The 21637-nt window shown below is 35.6% G+C and overlaps 1 protein-coding gene across 3 annotated transcripts in view; it reads right to left on the minus strand.

The window, feature by feature from the left end:
* The window catches only part of LOC120343027 (membrane-associated phosphatidylinositol transfer protein 2-like), a 40265-nt gene that overhangs the window by 11588 nt on the left and 7040 nt on the right, over positions 1 to 21637 (minus strand). The window contains exons 8-22 of one of the 3 annotated variants that reach the window (XM_078116198.1): positions 19282 to 19384; positions 14411 to 14488; positions 13752 to 13853; positions 11680 to 11811; positions 10857 to 10915; positions 10367 to 10486; positions 9854 to 9987; positions 9274 to 9451; positions 7974 to 8099; positions 6437 to 6616; positions 4048 to 4180; positions 3377 to 3524; positions 2895 to 2971; positions 1749 to 1868; positions 821 to 919 (exon numbers count right to left, since the gene is read on the minus strand). In XM_078116198.1, coding sequence (XP_077972324.1) covers positions 821 to 919; positions 1749 to 1868; positions 2895 to 2971; positions 3377 to 3524; positions 4048 to 4180; positions 6437 to 6616; positions 7974 to 8099; positions 9274 to 9451; positions 9854 to 9987; positions 10367 to 10486; positions 10857 to 10915; positions 11680 to 11811; positions 13752 to 13853; positions 14411 to 14488; positions 19282 to 19384 — 1789 coding nt within the window. The remainder of the gene's footprint in view (positions 1 to 820; positions 920 to 1748; positions 1869 to 2894; positions 2972 to 3376; positions 3525 to 4047; positions 4181 to 6436; positions 6617 to 7973; positions 8100 to 9273; positions 9452 to 9853; positions 9988 to 10366; positions 10487 to 10856; positions 10916 to 11679; positions 11812 to 13751; positions 13854 to 14410; positions 14489 to 19281; positions 19385 to 21637) is intronic. The other 2 variants (XM_078116213.1, XM_078116207.1) reach the window with 2 other exon arrangements.

Consider the following 21637-nt stretch of genomic DNA (forward strand, 5'->3'; position numbering starts at 1 on the left):
GAACTGTGATGTCATCATTTGCTGGTGACTGATCATGAACAACCAGTCGTGAAGGTGAAGCGGCCATATTGTGCTATCAGCAGCAGTCTGGTGCATAGTGGAGTTAGTGTTGCTCGTAAGTTACTTTGGTTATTGTTCTGGAGATTTATTAAATATACATTTGAACTGAATTAACACTATTCACTATTCACATTGGTCTGAAGCCAAATTATAAATACCAGAGTGAAATGTGATTTGAAATTTGTAAACCTTCATCGAAAAGCAAATAGATATTTGATGGAAGACACACAGTGAGATGAATACGCCAGAGAGATGACTATAAATAATGATGTACTGGGTAAAATCACAATTATCCTATAAAATGGACCACAGCTAAGGTCAGGCTTTGAGGAAAATTTTTTTTTGGGAGGGGGAAGGGGGGAGTAGGTTCGAAGTCAATAAAATGAATATAGGAGTACATTTTGAATGCTCATATCAGTCATCGATTAAATATTTTGCGCTACAGAAAATTTGTTATCTGCTTAAAGGAGTGGCTTAGTTGCGGCGCAACCTTTACAAAAGCAGCTACAAAAGAATTTCCAATTTTGAAGGCCCCACTTCGACAAATTTTGGCTGCGCTCCAGGGTGTCGCTGCTTGACAACCAGCTTTGGTCCCCAGCAAATGGCCCCAATCACATATAAGACCTCATAATAGTTTTTTACTGGTTAAAAAAAAAATTTCACTCCTTGCGATTACATATAAATCAATTAAATATGAACAATTAAAAAAATTGAACATGCCAATTAAAATATGAAAGAGATGGCAACAATGCAATCCTACCTCTGCTACAGATCTCATCTTCTAGTATATCACTGTCGTCGTGGAAACATTCCATGGCTGAGTGATCATGAGTTATGCTTGACTGATCACATGCTATGCCTGAACGATTACCATGCAGCATAACACAAAAATAATGAAAAGTGATAAAAAGTGAATTAAAACATGCTCATTTGCCAAAAAATGACACTATGTGACATCATAAGAACTTAATAATGAGAAAATAACCTCTTGAACATCAAATGCATTATTGCATCACATATCTGTAACATGCATGTATGTATGAGATAATATTACAATATCTATGTGTTTACTCGGATATTTTATAGGATCATAATTGCATAGTTTGGAATTTAAGTATGGGATGGGATTTACATATTAATCCCGAGAGAAATGAAAGTCGATAAGACGGCTTAATCATATGGCGAACCACGACCTCTCGTCCGATTACAGTCAATATCGAGTATAGGATAAGTTGTTTGTTTTCAGATGCATGGACTTGATGGTGAAGGAAACCGTAACTGACCAGCAGTTACGTGAACCACCCTACGGCAGCGGGGAGTCCAGCAATCCTCTTGCACATAATTAACCCTGCATGGGATTCGAATATGTGAACCCATCCGAATTTTGATTAACTCTATTTTGCTGTGAAACCATGAATTAGACCAATTATTATTGCATTGAATTTTTATACAAACAGAAATTTTCAGGAATTAAATGTAAGGTTTTAAGTTGCATCCAATTGCTTTGGAAGTCACATAATTTGCCAGTGCAATAGCTATCAGAAGTTGCTCACACAAAATTATAATCAACATATCCGGATGCAAAACGCCTGGATAGATAAACTCTTAAAGATAGCCTGCTTTTTCGTGCAATTGTTTGATTATTCAGGGGCAAAATGCTGATTTGAAAATAAAGAATTTCTACAAACCTTGATTAGCATTGTTGATGCCTTCTCCATTGTAAGATGAAACGCTCCACTCGCTGCCTCTACGTTTTTCTTTCGATTCCGATTCGAGAAATAAATGGAGGTTCGTTGTCAGACTTTCACCTGTTAGAAATTGTATGAAAACAAAAAAATTTGTCAGCTTCAACAGATTTTTTCCCAAAAGATACAACGCATTACAAAGTCAATTTCATTAGGTTTTCGCTCCTAATAGGACGTTGGGACAAAAAGTCACTGACACACCAGGTAGGTTGGCATTGATTACCAAATTTGTATAATTGTACAGAGGATATTGAGAACCAGTTTGAAGGGACAAGAAAAACGGAAAATATAGGTGTCAAGAGTTTTGAGAAAAATGCCTTATTTTTATTTAATTAAAAGCTTTTTTATTTGAATTTGCTGTGGATTTAGATCATGTTGATAGGTATGTGTCTGACTGTTTGTCTGTTAGATGCACGCGATATCTCACGAAGGCATGGTTGAATCTGCTCCAAATTCTGCATTCATCATATCTCGGACCAGAAGCCTATTGATTTTGGATAAATTATGTCGTATAATTAGCGAGTTATTAATTAATTAGTGATGGGACATGTGGTGTCGCTATTGAGTCATGAATCGAAACCGCAGTTTCAATCAATAAGTCTTCGGTTTCCGACCGATATTCTCGTTTATGATTTATAGATAATCCTTTATAAGAAGCATGACAGGGCGAAAAGTTTATAAGACAGCTAACTGTGACTGAAGTTCTAATACCAAGCATTGGATTCTAACATTGGGAAAATCCGCACTGAGAAAGTTTATCTAATACAGGGGTGGGCAATAATCTTCCTGAGTGGGCCATTTCCAGATAATAAACTTGTTTATCGGGCTGGAGGCTCAATATGAAACTATGAACAAAAATGTTTTTTTCGCAAAAAAATAGCGAAACAGGTAATGTAAACAAACATCTTTTGCACCAAGTAGCACAATAATTAATGAGACTGATAAAGCCCACTGCTTAGATTCAAAAGCTTATTTAAATCAGCTTGTGCTGATTTGAGCAGGCCCAAATGGGCCAATTGAACACCCTGCAGGCCGGATTCAGCCTGCAGGCCGTAATTTGCTCACCCCTGATGTAATAAATAATTTTACCTAATGACAGAGATCTTCCATCTCCCAGTGGAAACTTGTGATATCGCGCAACATCTACTACTGGTATTCGAGAGAACCTGAAATGAAAATTGAGAGAGATATTTCAAACAATAATTCCACTGAAAAATGGTATATGATTTTCGTGTTAGGATAGTCGATTAGATGTGTTAAAGCAGTGGCTCTCAAACTTTCATCCCCCCCCCCACATTCAAACTTTTGTGCCCCCCTTTTTTCTATGAAAAAAAAAAAAGTTATAATCCTCGGTTATTTTAATTGCCACATACTAATTATCACAGTGGAAGTGTCTTTATTTTCGTGAAGCCCTTTTTAGTTTTCTCGTAGTTTTTCTCTTGCATGAGCAAGTTAATAGAACACAGAATTTTTTGTGTCAGAATAATGGGCCATAAAAGAAAAAAGGTTGAGAACCAATTCACTATGTGCTATATTCAATATAGAGACATCAAGATAGAGATTTTTTTTACCTGGAATCAAGCAAAGGTTCCAGTCTACTGGAAGTAGGATCTGCCAGGTAGAAAGTATTGTGGATTCTTCCACACGCGGGCCGTAACGGGGGTTCTTGAATTCCACTGATGGAGTTGCGAAGTGCAAGTATGACACCTAGTGGACTACCTGTACCGAAAACAAAATATGCTGCTTACAAACAACTTTTCATTGTTGGATTGAACGTAATTTTTTAAAATGAAAGGGGAGAGAGGTAAGTTAATATGATGGCTTAGGCATGCAGTGAAACCTAGTCTCTAGTCTTGTTACCAGTTCATGTTGGATGTATGTATGTTTATTTGCCTCAAAAATGTGACATGCATAATAATTAAACAGTAAAACATAGACGAGATACAAGTTCAAGGAGAAATTACAGTGCAACGCAAAGTTAGTTTTCTCACTCAGAAGTAAAGGGGACTCGTCTTTGATCACAGTTAAGACCGACCATTGTTTATATAGCATTTGGCACATCCGAGGTGGGTTGCAACTCTTCCATCAGTGCCTATCATAAAGTTATAGGCCCAAGATTTTTGCTTCCAGTGAAACTTTCATATCGCTACTCTTTTCTCTTTAATCTAGAGCTCAGGACCCTCTTTTTTAATACCAAGGACAAAGTAGTAAAATAAATTTGATGAAAATAAATTTTGCGAACCTAATATAAATACGTCAGCAACTTCAAAATCCAGTCTTGAATTGACATCGAGACTCATCCCAGATGACGATCGTCGAGATAATTGTGGATTTACGAGAGGATGTGGAGGTTTTATTGGTGTGTTGGCATTCTTCTGTAAAATTTTTAAGGCTTTGATTAAAATATATGAGGAATTCATGGTTCTCCCGCAGTATGTGTACCAGGTTGTGCGCCATCTTGGTGCACATACTACGGGAGCGCCAAATTTCTGAATATTCGTTACCTTGCCAGTTTTAGTTTCCTAGCTTTTGAAGGGAGATTTTGTTTTTTGGAGTAGAGTAGCAAGTAGTACGAAAGGAATACAACAAATATATTTCCTATTATTTCTTTGGAACATCTAATAGTTGGGTTGTTTAAGGATGGTATATGGCAGCGGTTCTCAACCGAGGGCCCTCGGCCCCCTAAGGGGGCCACAGAGGGTTGGAGGGGGGCCACAAGGATGGGCTGAAATCTGAATTTACTTTTACTTTAAAAGAAATCTCACAGTTTTTCCTAGTTTGCTGCTCAACAAGGTTATTTCGCAGGGTGTTTTCGCTCTCTTTTGTGCAAATTGTTTTAACATAATGGGATTTGGAATCTATCAATGAAAATAACCCTATTAATACCTCTGGAATATTAAAGTAGGGGCCATGGGTGCTAAAAGCTTCCGAAAGGGGGCCACGAGTCATAAAAGGTTGAGAACCACTGGTATACGGGATGAACAACAGAAGTCTAACTATATAAAGTCTTTGAATTATCACCTTTGGATAACCTATTCTTGATCTATTTTTGAGAGAAACAGGCGGAATATTTCAGTTTAACATGGCCTATCATTTTCTTACACCCAAGTTAAGCTGATGAACATAGAGAATCCAGAGGTCTTAGGGACAGACAACACCAATGTTAGCATTTTTCCTTGTATTAAACTCTATATATCATGGAGCCCATTTTATTTCTCGTTTCAGCTTTTTTAGAAACTCCTCTGTGTAGCACAGTATAAATAGTGAGTGATTAATAGTGAAAGGACTAAAATTGTGAAACAACTCATTATAAACTTGATTAAAGATAACATGCAAAAATTTATCAATATTTTCAACCACCATGCATATACTTCCATATATCACCTATATGAGTTATGTATTTTACATTATCTAAGCTAGAATTATCTAAGCTAGAACATAAAACAACAAGCAACATGCAAAATCTACTGAAAACAAATCACAAAAAATGTGCAGGATTAGTACAAACAAATAGATGAATAAAGAGAATTTAGTTCAAGTATGAACTAAGTAAGAAAATACGGTGAAAATTTATTGAAGAAGAAGATCTACAGTGAGTAATTAGGTGGCCCTAACATGGCCGCATCCACATGTTTAATTCACAATAGATGTATAGCCCTACATGTTCAATTTCCAATTGAAGGATATTTACGTGCATGCACAACAATCAAGTAAAACGACATAACATCCATGCGAAACATTTTAATTGCACTTGAGAAAAGAGGTCAGTGATAATGAATAAAAATAGGTATAAGTAGAAAATAAATAGATTAAGGTCATGTTCAGCCTTTCTGTGCAGGGTCGTAGCCAGAGAGGAGGGGGGTTGGGGGTAGAAAGCCCCCTTTTAAAAAGGGGGAAAAAAGTATTTCCCGGTATCGCACATAGCAATTTTTCATAACTCAAAACGCTTTTTAGACCCACAAGGGACCTCCTGAAGTATGCGCACCAAGATGGCGCACAACCTGAACTCAGATTGTGTACCAGGTTAGGGTTCAGGTTATGCGACATCTTGGTGCGCATACTTCAGGAGTACCGAATAAAGACTCTTGCAAACCCACGTTTTACCTGCAAGCTGGAGTCAAATTTGGAAATTAGAACTTTCAGAAACCTCTCTGAAAATTACTGGCTGCACCCCTGTTGCTGTGTGATGTGTACATTTACAGGTTTAAAACTAGCAATAGAGTCCTGCTGCACACAAACACAAATGTATTTCAGTAAAATTTCGTCTGACCGAAATCAGACAAACAATGGTCATTGTTGTGAACTGCTTGTCTGAGGAAGTCTGATTTTAGACAGACGAAACATTGCAGAAATTCATTTGCGTTAGTTTGCAACAGGACTCTTGAATTGCATGGTCATGTTTATTCCTCAGACAAGCAGTTCACAAAATACAGCTTTCCTCACTATCCAAGTGTTATCCCACACTATTACCTACTTTCCTTTCAATTAGATGTGAAATAATATTGAAATCGTGAGTGCTACATGCAACGACTGGCTTTCTAATACGTATGATACGTTCACAAAACATCTCGAACACTAAATCGTGCAGAAGGGATTCAACAAGTGCTCATTTGGATGCATCATGCTCCCACCTGCACATCCAAGCAATAGTTAGCACTGTATCGTCGATATCTTGAGACCGGGACCTTTAGGGGGTCCAAATCGGTGGGGGTTGGGTCTGGGATTCCCCCCATGGGCTCAACCTCTTCGTGTGTGAATCGAAATTTTGGGGAGGAAGGTAAACTGTTGCTCGATGCATGGCGATCTTCTTCCTGAGTTCGGAAAATTTAATATTCGTGGGGTTGTAACAAATTTGACAAAAATTATATAATAAATAAATTTGTTTCATGAATTCAGATACATTTTTATGTTGAACTGTCAATTTTTGTGAAAATAAATCTTTTTTAATTCATAGCTGGACGAGAATAAATAAGACATAATAGAATAAAAGAGTGAATGCACCAGATGGTGCTTCAGAATTTATGAAGAGAGGGTTACACAAGAATATATACAGGGTGTCCATAAAGTCCATTTACAACTTCAATTTTGTTATGAAGTCAGTTAACCAGGTTTGTTGTTTTTTAATCAATTATTGTTCAAGTATTTTTACTTCATTTAACATATCTGCGAGGACCAAAACAACATATGGTATTTATAAATTTCCTTTGCAATTTTAAAAACTCCCAAGACTTTATGGTCACCCTATATTATATATAGTGTAAAAATAAAATTAGTGAACTGGATATATTTGAAGTTTGCAAAAAAAAAAATTGTGAAGAAGATTTAGTAAATTCAGCTGAAATTTAGTAAATTTGAAGTGGTCAGTCTTCAAAAAAAATTATGTGGAATCAAAATTGGGGAGAGCTCAGGAATAAGTGTTCAAGTGAAAAAGTGTTTGACAAGACTTAGTAAAGCGTGTGAAGGTAATAAGTTGTTTGGAAAAATTCCGAAGTACAATTAATGATGATTGATTCTCATAAAATATTCAAAACTTGAAAAAAAAATCATTCTTGGAAAAGCTAATAAATTGTAATATATATTTTCAGAAAAGCATCAAGCAATAAAAGTCATTTTTTAGAATTTTGAATAGTTGATATAATCACCACTTATTTCAAAAATATAAACTCAAACGTCCATTATATTATTTCTCATGAAGAATAATATAGATATTCGGTGCTCCAAAAGTATGCGAACCAAGATGGCGGACATCGGAACGTAAATCGGGTAACAGGTTAGGGTTAGGCGATAATTTTTTTCCAATTTTTCTCATTTAGTCCTATTATCAGTTTGAAGACTAGCCAAGAGCCTCCCGTAGTATTTATTAAATTATGGCCTAACCCTAACCTAGTACACATATTACATTCCGATGTCCGCCATCTTGGTTCGCATACTTCGGGAGCCCCAGATATTCTATGGAAACCCAAAAAATGTGTTATTGCCGTCATCTAATAAAATCTCAATTATTTTTTATTCGAAATTCAAAATTAGTCCACCACAAGATTAGGAAAAAAGCCTAGAACACCTTTTTCATGCATAGTCCCACCAGATAAATAAAATTGATAAAAACATATAAAACCTTTTTCGACAAGACTTTTAAAAATTCAGATTACTTAATAAAAAGAACGTTACCTCATGAGGGGCTAGAGAGGCACCCCATTTATTCCCGACTGTCGAATTGCTGCGTCTGCCTTCTGGCGAACAAACTAACATATCATAGGCAATTAGGCCGCCAACACTGTCTGCTATAATGCAAACCTGAAGTTTGAGAACAAAAAAGTACTTAGGAATGAAGAAAAACCAGTAAATAATAGAGGTTCCGAAGGTTTTTTGAAGGAGAATTTAAATTATATGAAAAATTGAAGCGAATTTGTTGGGTTTAATGCCATAGTTTTAGCTGTCAAGTCCTCAGAAGTTTTAAAGTTGATATTTTGTTATTTTGGAGCCAGAGTTACAAGTTGTATACGTAGGACACTCATTTTTGAAATGCTGTTTCGTGCAGAAAAATAGTGAGTGGTGGAAAGAGTAGCATAATTAGTATGTACAATGAAGTATAAACGGTGCAAGTAACGCACAGCATTTCAAAGATACCTCACATCGTTGATGATAGGAGGCCTAAGATACAAAAATTATAAAATGTACATCAAGGTCTGTATAGTTTCAACTCTTTAGCTACAAATGGTACAAATAGGACAAGTGCTGGAATTAGTACAAATGGGAGAATTTCTGCAAATGACACATATGAAGCGTGTGGTATGGGTAGCACAAGTAGTAAGTATATATGGTGCAAAAAGTGCCCAATAATTTTTAGATACTTCATAATGTATACAAGATACAGTACATAAGACACAGAACAAAATGTATAGGGTGTCCATAAAGTCAGTACATAAGACACAGAACAAAATGTATAGGGTGTCCATAAAGTCGGTACATAAGACACAGAACAAAATGTATAGGGTGTCCATAAAGTCTTCAATTTTTTTTAAATTGCAAAGGAAATTTATCGATACCATATATTGTTTTGGCCCTCACAGATGTATCAAATGAGATAAAATACTCAAACAACTACTGAATAAAAAACGACAAACCTGGTTAAGATATATTGAGAACTGACTTCATAACATAATTGCAATTGTAAAGGGACTTTATAGACACCCTGTATATTCATAGAATAAATGGTGCTCCCGAAGTATGCGAACCAAAATGGCGGACATCGGAACGTAACATGGGTAACAGGTTAGGGTTAGGCAATAATTTTTTTCCAATTTTCCTTATTTTAGTCCTATTATCAGTTCGAAGACTAGCCAAGAGCCTCCCGTAGTATTTATACCTAACATTATGGCCTAACCCTAACCTAGTACACATATTACATTCCGATGTCCGCCATCTTGGTTCGCATACTTCGGGAGCCCCGAATAAATTTTCTTCTCACCTGGCCATTGAATCCTTTTCCTTCTTCAGACAAAGTGAAAGAATTATAAACAGAGTTGCATGAAGCAAACGTCAGGTTGACGGCTTCTGAATATTGTGAACTGTACGTTGCGTATGCTGATACGAGGGCGCTAGAGAACGGATGAGATGATGAGCTATCGTAGCCAGTTGGGCTAAGACTGAAAACAAAGGAATTTAAATGCACAGAGGAAATGATGAACACATAATGTGCAGCGTTATTTAACTATATTGGTATAAAGTTTCATCAGAAATTTGATCTGCTAACGACTAACAGTCAACAGCAAAGAAGTCGACATAAATCCGATAGCAGCAGCAAAATAAAAATATTTAAAAGGAAAAGAAATGTTGCAAAATATTGAATTAGTTTCTGCACTCTCTGCACCTTATCGATCCCTCATAAGTTAGCTGAGAGAAAAGTCTACTTTACTTCTGCATCAATTAGGCACAGCTCGCGACTTTGCTCTGAGCAAATTTTCTGATAAAAATATATTATATAACATACAATTGGATGAAAATAAACCCTAAAACGGGTAATACAACAAAAAAAATGAGGGACATACTTTTTCAGAGCATTGCAAGCTTCCACGCAAACAGGAGGGCAGGAAACAAGTCTGAATGCAAATCTTCCCATTGCTGTCTTATAATGTGAAGCAACTACTGAATCAAATGTAGAGGAGAGGGTGCCGACATCAGCCTGCATGAGAAAAGTGTATAGAATAGAGCAATCGCCACAATGTTCCATGTAATGGTAAAAACGATTCGTTATTTAAGAGCATACCCTGAACCCTAACCCTATAAACCTAACTTGTTTTTATCACAAATACTTGTTGTACAGCAAAATGCTCTTGCTATTTTTCCAATGTGCCGACATTTCCTAAGGTGAAATTTCCTACGGCAAATTTTCCGGGCACAATTAATAACACTGTAATATTTCTACAATACTATGATTCTGTTTACCCCTAGCTGGGAGAAAGCTGGTAAGACAACTTATTTCATTTGATGAAAATCTGGAACGTTTAGTTAGGAAATTTATGGATTCTGTTTATTTTGGTCACTCAGTACCATCTTCATACCTGTTTAGTAGAGCTACTACCAGCACCATCAGGAGATGAGTCTACAGGATTCCCACCATGCAATACAAGGAACAATGTGTTGATTTTACAGGTTTCTGGCAAGTGGAAAGATGAGGTCGACTGTAAAACAAATAGAGGACAGCTGAGTAAACAGGACAGAGGTGGGTGAGCAAACACGTACTACTTTTAAAAACACCTTCCAATCTAAAATCGGCGCACCGGAATTATTCATACCAAGATGACGCACAACCTAAACAACCATAACCTGGTACACATACTATGTTCAGGTTGTGCGCCATCTTGATACAAATATTTCAGGAGCATCCTTAAAAAGTTTTCAACCTTCTTAAGGTTTTGTTTGCTTTCCCAATTCTATAATCAGTTTTATTTATTTTGTTTTTATCAATTATCTTATCGTCTATTATGCTGATTATGGAGTCAAAATAAACTGGAGTCAAGCTCTGACCAAATACCTCGACAGAAAACTTACCTGTGCTAGCGAATCCTCTTCAACACTAATCTGATAAGTTATCGTAGATTCTAGGTTACCTGAAAAAAAAAATCCTTTAACTTTGCAAGGCACACGAATAACATTGAGGCTTTTGCTATCACTTAGTTCTCAAAGTTTTCAAGCCACCCCCCTTTTTAGAACTTGTCAAGTCTCGCGCCGTTTGAGAACCACTGTTTTCGCACAATATTCGAAGCAAACAGAAAAGCCTGCTATTCCGGATTCACAGTTAAATGAATATTTATATAATAAAAACCTGCCAGAAATGATTAATCTATTATCTAACTATGCCTAAATGCACATGTGCACATGTATTCATATATTCAGACTCAGATAATTTATTTCTATCATGCAAGAATCAACACAAAAATGAAAGCACGAAAAATTGACAAACGTGTATAATGACAATCGTAAAAAATTAAATATACACATCAGAATTCATACACGTGAGAGATTCATAGCAATAGATAAGGAGTCGCCTGTGGTCTGAGGATTTAGAGGGAATGACAAAAAAAAATTATACAAATTTAATCAATCATAATTAACAGAGAAACAAGATCACAAAATACCACCAGAGTAATAATATACGTGACAGCGCCCTCGTGAGGTTCAACTGTGCGTTCATGGACCATAACAAGAAATGAATGAAGCTCGTTGCTAGCAGCGATCAAAAGCTGGTTCATATATTATTATTTGTGAATTTCCAAGGCCACAGGAAATTAAAACCAAAACTGTCTTCTGCCAAATTGAATTCAATCATTCATTTCGGGCACCCCCCTTATCACCTAAAATTTCATTATCTTACCCCCATTATCATTGACAGGTACAATTTCCTCTTCTACCTCTCTCTTCAGTTCATTTTCCAAACTTTCAACCGAACCCCACCGATCTTTCTCCAAGCTATTCAAACCACTGTTCGAACTGATCTCAAAATTCTCTAAAAAAGGAAAAACATTTATGTGAAGAGAATTGACGTAGGTGCAAGAATTGCAGAACTCCTCGCAGCACAGCAAAATCAGGTATAAAATGTGGAAACGAACTAATAGTCTTAACTAATGTTGATGATAGCAAAGCACCATTTTTTTGTCGCAATCTTTATATTACAGGGTATCTATAAAGTCCTTTCTCAATTTCAATTTTGTTATGAAGTCAGTTCTTAATATATCTTAACCAGGTTTGTGGTTTTTTAATTAATCAATATTTGTCCAAGTATTTTTACCTCATTTAATACATCTGTGAGGCCCAAAACAATATATGTTATCGATAAAATCACTTTTCTATTTAAAAAAAAGTTAGGAATTTATGGACACCCTATATTTAAATTTTCAGTCTGGAAATCATCTTATTAACGCTACATAATTTTTGGAGAAAATACTTGAAAACAGTTTTTGACCAGTTAGCACACTTAAATTTAGGAACTACTCTTAAAAATTAATCTCCATGAAGTTATTTATGCACCAGTTGCTTCTGAAAACAACACTTTTTGGATTAAAATTAATATTTCATATTCAAATTGTTATCCACGATGTGTTTAAAAATAGTTTTATTAGGCTTAGCCATGTATAAATATGGCATGAGTAAATACCAAGTGGTCGGCCATTGGCAGACTTGTTCATGGCAAATACATGAATGAGAAAATAATACAGCGGAAACCCTGATGGCGTAAACAATATAAATATTCATCCGAAAACGAAAATCTATTTCTGGGTGAAAGAACGATTTATTGATTTGAGTCCAAAACAATCATCTTTAAGGATTAAATTGGACAAAAAATGGACATCAGACAGTTTATGGAAAATGCATGATTTATATGGCAGTGATAAATTTAGCAAACTTTAACTATTTGAGCTCAACCTGTGTGAGATTTAAATAGATAGTTTTAATACAAACAACTACAAAGTAACCAAAGGGTTAAGCGTGACCTGGAATTTTCCTGAATTATTAATAAGCATTGATTTCTTCCCGTCAGGTGATTAAGATGTGTCGATAAAAATTAAACTTCGCCAATACAGTAGGGCGTTACGTTGGTGTGAGGGGATTATGTTGTTTATAAATGAACTGACTTGTTTATCTCTCAAAGTTTAATTTACTTTCAAAATTAAAAAGCTATTTAATCATTGAAAGTCTTGAAAAGCTAAATACACATTTTGTTTACCACAGGGAAGATTCTAAAAAAACGCTCCCGTAATATGTGAATCAAGATGGCGAACACCGGAATGTAGTATGTGTACCAGGTCAGGGTTAAGCTCCATATCACAGTTTGTAAATTTCGTTCCCAATTTTAAGCGAATAATTTTATCATTACTGTCCCCGAGATGCAATTCGGATTTATGCAATTCGGATTTTTATTTCGTAATTTTCGTATTATAATGATGATCAAAAACTCCGCCAATTGGTCATCGCCTGAATACTCAGTGTTAAGTATTTGAGTAACTCAGCTTTGGGTTAAAACACTGATACTAAATACTTCAATGAATCGGCAATAAAGGCATTTCTATGTGGTCAAAATAATAGTTTTTCCTAAAATCTCAGGAAATTTCCATAGAATACATTATTTACTTGTCTTACTTATCTGTTTCGACAATTCTAAATTAAAAAAAAAACGGTGTTGATGGACTTCATGCAAAATTAGAAATTGAAAAGGCGCAGAAAGAAAACAAAAAAAAATAACACAAGATTTCTCACATTTATTGTTTTATTCACACAAGTGAATATACCCTGTGCCCATAGGTTTCAGTTCCTTTATACAACTTGATGTAAAGTAGGCTAACAAAATTAGTTACCTCCATATCGGTACACGAACTTCTGAAGCGCCCCCTGTAATGCCGGACTCGTCCCATCCCTTATAAAAACACAATATAAGTGAAACCAACTAACCAATCGCATCAAAGAATTCATCCTCGTCAGAAGATTGATCCGAGTGTTGTTCTATGCTTTGCATTCTCCATTCTGCTATGGTGGGTGATAGAGTAGATTTACCTGAAAATATCGTAATTATTGATTTTTTTTTTGGTGTCATTGGATCGGAAGATTAATTGGAACGTTATACAATGTTGGGTCCTTGTCGAGCAATGTTGCACTAACTCCAAGGATACCATAGCAACAATCAAAAAGGTTGTACTGGGTGAATATTGGGGTTGTGCACTTCTACCCTCTCTATTTTCTTTATGTTTGTGCACCTATATCAGGGTGGTCCAAGGTTGCAAAATTGGAGGGCCGCAAAAAATTCTGAGAAGGCATTGCGGGCCACAGTTGGGAAAACCAAAAAGTGATCAAAATACTGCAATAAAATGAAAGTGTGTGGTGTTTTTTATTACTTATGCGCCGGCATAATGAATCACCGGGTTTGAATCACTCGGGCCTATATGCTCTGATTGCAAGGATATTGTAGCACAAACAGAAATGTATATTGAGTGATTCAAAAGCCTTGCATCACACTTCCACAAATTCTGTGAAGATCTGTGACGGAATCCAAATCATTTGAAACGTATTGTATGCGTTCCGTTTTTTGGGTCACTCCGTACTTTCCAACTTACCACTGGCTTTACTGTGATTTGACCACATAGAACTTGATGACGTCTGGCGTGAAAGTTTCTTTTTACGAGTCGTGGTAACTGAAATAGAAATGAGAGGTTTAATTTTGATGTTTTGCATCATTTTGAACTTAACATACTGCTCAAAAAGGGGGTGTTGAATATATGAAGGAGTCTACCCTGGGTTTCGGTCAGAACACCCCCCCTTCAAAATGTAAAAAAAAAAAATTTCAATTTTTTACGCTTGAAACTTGAAATGCTCTTTAGACCCACAAGTATCTTGAAAACCCGGACTCGCATGTTGTTGCGATATAACTTGTGAATTAGAAATTTTTTTAGAACATTTCAGACACCCTCCACGGAAATTTCCTGGCTACCCCCTGAATATGTCAGAATCGCCCTTCCATCAACATCATCCACAGTGTTTTTGATCTGCTGTGGCCAAAAAGATTCCAGTCTTTCCAGTCGCAGTCCAAAAAATATATCTCAGTACACACGAGTCGTTTTTTGTTTTGGGACAGATTGGTTTTGCTCAGATTGGAGGTATAAATATACGCCATAAGAAATATTTGCTCAAAGCTAGATTAATAAGAAACCAGTTTAGAAGTGCATAGGATAAAGACAAGCTAAATGGAACAACTCACAAACAATTGTAATAGAAAACTTCAAATAGTTATTTAGGACAATGTACTCCAATTATATTGTGAAACAACATAAACCGGGATTAAACGAATCCTAAATATGAATTTGTTGAAATACTGCTATCTACTGACACCTTTTTTGCAAGAGTAAACCTATATACAGTAACTCAGCTTTCTATATTTAGTGGATGTTCTAGTCAGTGGAGTAGCCAGGGGGGTGGTTTTGCGGGCCGAAACCCCCCCATTTTGAAATGTAAAAAAAATAAAATCATTGTCCTGTATCATAGATAGCAATTTTCCGTAGCTTCAAATGCTTTTTAGACCCCAAGACTAATAAAAACACGCGTATTCCAGCGTTCGATCGTTAGGAGTTTCGATCTAACTTGACAAAAAAAAATTCAGAACCCCCCCATTTGAAAATTTCTGGCTATGCCCCTGGTTCTAGTGTTTGAGCAAACTGGCTCGATGGTGGGGCGCATGTGCTAAGTGTTAGGAATATGCTCGGATTGCTTGTCACTGCACTGAATACCCTGAGTGGGTTCCAAGGTCGCCGCTGTGATTAACGTTTGCTGGTCGGTTACGGCTTCACCATCAGCAAATAAATAACTGGCTAACCAATTCATACTAGACATAAACTGGTAACCAGACGAAAGATTGGGGTTTGCCATATAATTACGCCGCGTTATCGACTTTCCTCTCCCTGTGATTAATATGTAAATCTTATCCTGCCATTGCAAAATTAATAAATGAGTCTAATCCTAACCCTGCATCGTCATGCACAGGGATGGCCAATTCGAATAAAGTATTCGAATGTATTCGAATATCTCGTCATTCGAATATCGGAATTCACGTTCATATGAATATCGGATATTTGTGTGACGTCACACATTTTCGACGCCGCTTTCAAGACGTTTCCGTTGAATGAAAACATTCTCGATAGAAACTTGCGCGTGATTGTTTTCATCACTCATCATCGTAACGTGTTATTTAGGCCCGTAAACGCCTTTACGATTGTGTTATTTACTCTAAAACGAAAATTTTCCACAAATTTGTTCCACGATAACGATAACATTTATTTTATTTTTGTACGCGCACGGAATTGTGAATCTGGTAAATACGTTCATCGGCGACGAGTTTCTAAAGACAACGCAACTTTTTGATTGAAAAGCGGCAATTTAGAATACTGAAAATAAAACCGTAAACAATATAAGTTTTATTGAGGCCCGCGAAAATTTAAAAAACTCTTTTCTAGGCAGTGAAAATCGCAAAATTTCGTGTGCCTTTGGTCGGCGTTTAGAAACATATCGTCACTAATTGAGGGCGGGATTTGCCTGATTATCCATTACTTTAAATTGCCGTCGAATATTTTCATGTTAACACGATACAAGGTTTGAAACGCGACTTTTTCCCGGGTTGTGAGGATGTATATAATATAATTAATCTAAAGTATATTCAATCAATTTTATTGTGATGAAATAAATTTTACTCTGAGATATTACAGCATATTTATGGATTTCTCGAACAGTTTTATCTAAAAATAATCAGAGTGGCAGCATTTCGATCGAGCGGAGTCACTGTTAACAAATAACAATATTTAGTACATCTAAATATTTGACGAATTCGCAAAATACGGATCAAAACAATATTTAATCGGACAGTTTACCTCACGTTTTTATTTTTATGACGGCGGATTGCAATGGTATATAAGAGTGGTGAGGATTTTATTTTGTTGACGCAACCGCAGGTTAAATTGAAGACAATTAAATTAATAAAGCAAGACATTTTAAATATGCCCGTGTCGGTCACGAATTCATCACTTTGCACAACAGAAAAATATATATTCGTTGTTATATTATTTGTTGTTAAAAGTCGAGGTGGCATAATCGCGGCGATGAATATGTATTTTTAATTTACTGCTAAACTTTATATGTATATTCATTGTATGAAATGAATTATACTCTACACTTAACAGGATTTTATATAATTATTTGAGATTTTTCTAACGGCGATAACGAGTTGGCAAGATTGCAAAAATACGTATTAAAATTAAATACATCAGGCAGTTTATCTCGTAATTTTAGGTCACAGATCGCCGTGGACCAAATAGTAATGTTTTTTTTTTGGCGTAAGAAGAAGTAACCGTGAGTTACGTTGGACATATTAAATTAATATATAAAGATATTTTAGAATCTCGTAGTTGTCATGGATGGAATATTTTACGTAACAGAATGATCATTATACGCTGAAAAGACGGCGGTGGGTGTTACAGGCGGCAATGGGAATTTCCGATTTCGAAAATCCTGGCTGCGCGCTGGCAGTGGTGGTCAGCTATTCTCTACTAATTTATTTCTAATTCCAAACACAACATTATGTTACACATAATAACAATATACTGGTAGGTAGTAGAATACCTCAGGCCTAAATATTAGAATTTTTAGAGGCATAATGGATTTTCGATTGTTGTTGCCTGTATTGCCAATAAATTTTATTACTCTCAGAAAATATACACAATTATCTGAATACAAGTAGTATTTTTGTCAATAGACTTGACTATTATCGTAATATCATGGTACCAATGATAGAAAGCATCAGACAACTCCTTGGCTATTATTTCATATGGTCATTTGTACAAAGTGAATAATGTTAACAAACTGACTGTGTCACAAGTTGCTATTATTTTTTATTGATAGCTATAAACTATCAATTACTTTGTGTACATATACTGTTGGTTTGTGGCTTCATTCTGATATTTCTATTGAAGCTTATTTCCTAATTTACTGGGTTTTAATCAACTAAAACAAAAATGTGTTATTTTCGATTTTAGAATGTATTCGGAATTCCAGATTCGAAAACATTATTTTAGAATGTATTCGGAATAGTTTAGTATTCGGAAATGGCCATCCCTGGTCATGCATAATATCCCTTTCTGAATGCTAATTACTATTCAAATTGGCAATCAGCTTATCAGTAAGCAGATTATTGGATAAGCAATCCCAGATGAACTGTATTGATTTAGATAATGACACTTAGGAGATATACCTCTAATAATAACTGATGTGGTTGGTACCAGTTCCTGTTATTCTCAATGTAATACGACAAAGATACCACATTCGCATTGCAGAATAAAATTTTTTATACAGAATCTAATAGTGCAAGGTTTTTAATAGTCTTATTGATTGTAAAATATGGGTACTCCCGTGGTGTGTGTACCAGGTTGGGGTGAGGCCATAATCCGAATTTTCTTATTTTAGTTTTATTACAAGTTCGGGGAATGTCTGTGTTAGCTAAATGAATATACCCCCTGCCCATAGGTTTCTGTCCGTTTACACAACTTGATGTAAAGTAGGCAAACAAAATTAGGTATTTCCATATTGGTACACACACTTTTGGAGGGCCAAAATATGCATAAATGGGCATACACACTTCTACAAGCCAATGAGTGATTTCAATTACAAAATTTCAATTTACATGGCAAAATAAACTGCGTAAAACAACGTTCCCCAACAGGGGAGAAAGGTGAAATTTAGAAGTTTTTTGGGAGGAGATCTCATACAATTCTTAAAAAATTTAGAAACACATAAAAGCAATAGCCTTCCAGCGACAACGACAATCCAGTGGACAATGAGAACAGCGCTACAGAAGTGTGTATACCAATATGGAAGTAACTAATTTTGTTCGCCTACTTTACATCAAGTTGTGTAAAGAGACTGAAGCCTATGGGCAGGGGGTATATTCACTTGGCTAACACAGACAGTCCTCGAACTCGTAATAGAACTAAAATAAGGAAAATCGGAATAAAATTATGTCCTAACCTGGTATACATACTACGGGAGTAACACAAGAACAACATAATAACAAAATGATCCAAAAGTCCAACAAGGCTATTTGCATAGTAATTACCACAATGTGGTTAAATGTCCTTAGATGATTCGAATCGCTTTATAGATGACATCACTCGTATTAGGCTTCCAATAACATTAGTGGTTTATACCAGTTTCCTGTTAATGTTAAAGCAATATCTGCATAACCACAAGCATTTCATTGACTAAGGATATTTACTGGAATGTCCTTATGGTTTGGACAATCAAAGTGAATTGAATATTTGAATATTAATGATGCTGTTACAATTTCAATTTCGTTATGAAGTCAATTCTCAAAATATATTAACCAGGTTTATTTTAATCAGTGTTTATTTAAGTTTTTTGAGCTAGGCCTCATTGAAAATGTACATACCTTGTCCCTGCATATCTTCCATACTTTTCCTTTTCACCAATTCAGGTTGTTCGTCATTTATTCCATTCTTAGCTACTTGTGAAAGGGGTACTTGTGTTGGTAACTAAATAAAGAAAACAACCTCTTTAGGATATGCAAACACATTCACTCTACGCTAGGCTTCTGACAAGTATTATTTAAGCGATTTGAGATTGGGAAAATCGAAATATCCCGGTCATAACCAAGCTCAGAAAACGAGCAGTTAATCGCTGGGGTTGAGCAAAATGTTGAAATATACGGCAAAGTATGGGAAAGCGGCACGAGCTTTAAAAACCTGAACGATGATGGTAAGAAGCATCAAACATTATAGTAAATTTGATATTTGCCTATATGTGATTTAGTACTGTGGTTATCAACCTTTTTCTCAAGCAACAAGCAACCCAAATTTTGTAAAAAATTCGTAAATTCCCACAACCCGAGTCACAAATATTAAACGTCATGTAGTGCTTCCATGGTCGCAAAATTGAATTACTAATACAGAAAAAATTGCATGATATTTATTTTTATTATATATTTTATTATCGCTACATCATTATTTGTATGCCATCAGCAATTTTTTGAAATCATGGCGTGGCTTTACTTAAGTAAAACAGACTTCCCAAGTTTTGCTCTAATCGACCGTGCATCATCTGCCTTCACTATCCTTCTCAGAGTGATATGAAACTACTCTACCCCTAAGTATACTCCTATAGAACTACATATACATAATACAATAGGACAAACTTAGCCCTAAGTCTAATAACTGGCATCCTGCTGAGTTAAATTCTTACATATGAAGGAACAATCAATAGAGAATCAAGTAAATGTCAGATAAACTCTACAGGTTTCATGAATAATGGATAATTTATGAGTTGGCCTTCCAACTTGGAAAATATTGTTAAAGATAAGTATGAAGGATAAGCTTAGAATTGCTGGAAATTAAGCCTGGCATTGTATAAGTGATTATGGGGTATTATCTATAACAGGGATGGCGAACCTTTTTCAATAATTGGGTCAAAACGACTTTAAAACACTCAAAACATACTGCACTAGGTCCAAGTGAACCATTGCTATATTAGAACAATCTCTGAATCTACTATAAAACCTACAACACCATGTTAAATTACTTTCAAAATGAGGATAATAGATTGCTTCTCGGTAAACAGTAACTGTTTGCTCACAGCCTATTCACATTTCTCCAAAGCAAACAAAAAGAATAATATCAGCCATAATGTGAAACTACTACACTGGTAGTCATTGACTTAAGCCAAGTTTATTCAAGGTTGATTACAGAATAAGCTTTTCTAAATATTTTCTGATCCTCAAAAACTATAACTCAAACTATGTAACATTAACAAGTAAACCAAAAGAGTTTTTCTATGCGGCCATAACTTTCAAACAATTACAATAAAACTAGGCAAAGCCCTGAGGTCTACCCTAATTAACAAGTGTTCTACAACTCAATAATAGATTATACAGTTTTAATCAATATTTATTATTATTAATCAGAAAGCCACACATCAGCTCAATAACATTTCCTCCAAAGCAGTGGTTCTCAACCTTTTTTAGTGGCAAAGCCAAATTTCACACACTTGAAACGTTGCCCCCAAATCGGCCTAACAACTACAATGACATAAGCTCAACTACTGCACTTCAGTCTTTCAATTCCAAGTCAATTATTAATTTTGAATAAAATATTTCAACTAAAAATGATTAATTTTTTAAGAATAATGAGAACTGTGGTTAGGACTTCTTAACACTAACCTAATCCAACAATGTCAAGGAAAGCTTTGTCCAATTCTGAATGAATACTATCAATGAAATACTATCGCAGTTTTTTCAAACTTTTTAGGGCACGCTTCCTTTATAGAATTTGTCAAGTCCTGCGCCCCCCCCCCCCCCCCCCCCTCAAAAATAACTAACCAACAATGAGCTACAAATTACAGATAGTAAGGTGAAAGTAATATAACAAATAATAAAAATAACAACAACCACAACAGCTCTCTGCAATCTCTGAAGAATAAAGAAATTAATTATCCAGAATAAGCCAGGCAAGATCAAATCTTACAAATTTTTTCTTTTTTAATTACTTCCACCCCCCCTCAAAAAATTTTCTACACCCCCCTTGTCGAGGGCACCACTAAGTTTGAGAACCACTGTACTCACAAGTAAACTCAACAATTATTCTTCTGCAGCCACAACTTTCAAACTAATAAAATAAAACTAAGCCCTGAGGTCCGCACAGCAAATTCCTAAATTCCATTTAAAAATCAATAAACATTCTTCTTACCGCAATCTACAATATGCCAGAACTGTCATCGAAATTATAAATCATACA

This window comes from Styela clava, chromosome 1, assembly GCF_964204865.1.
Source record: "Styela clava chromosome 1, kaStyClav1.hap1.2, whole genome shotgun sequence".
NCBI lineage: Eukaryota > Metazoa > Chordata > Ascidiacea > Stolidobranchia > Styelidae > Styela > Styela clava.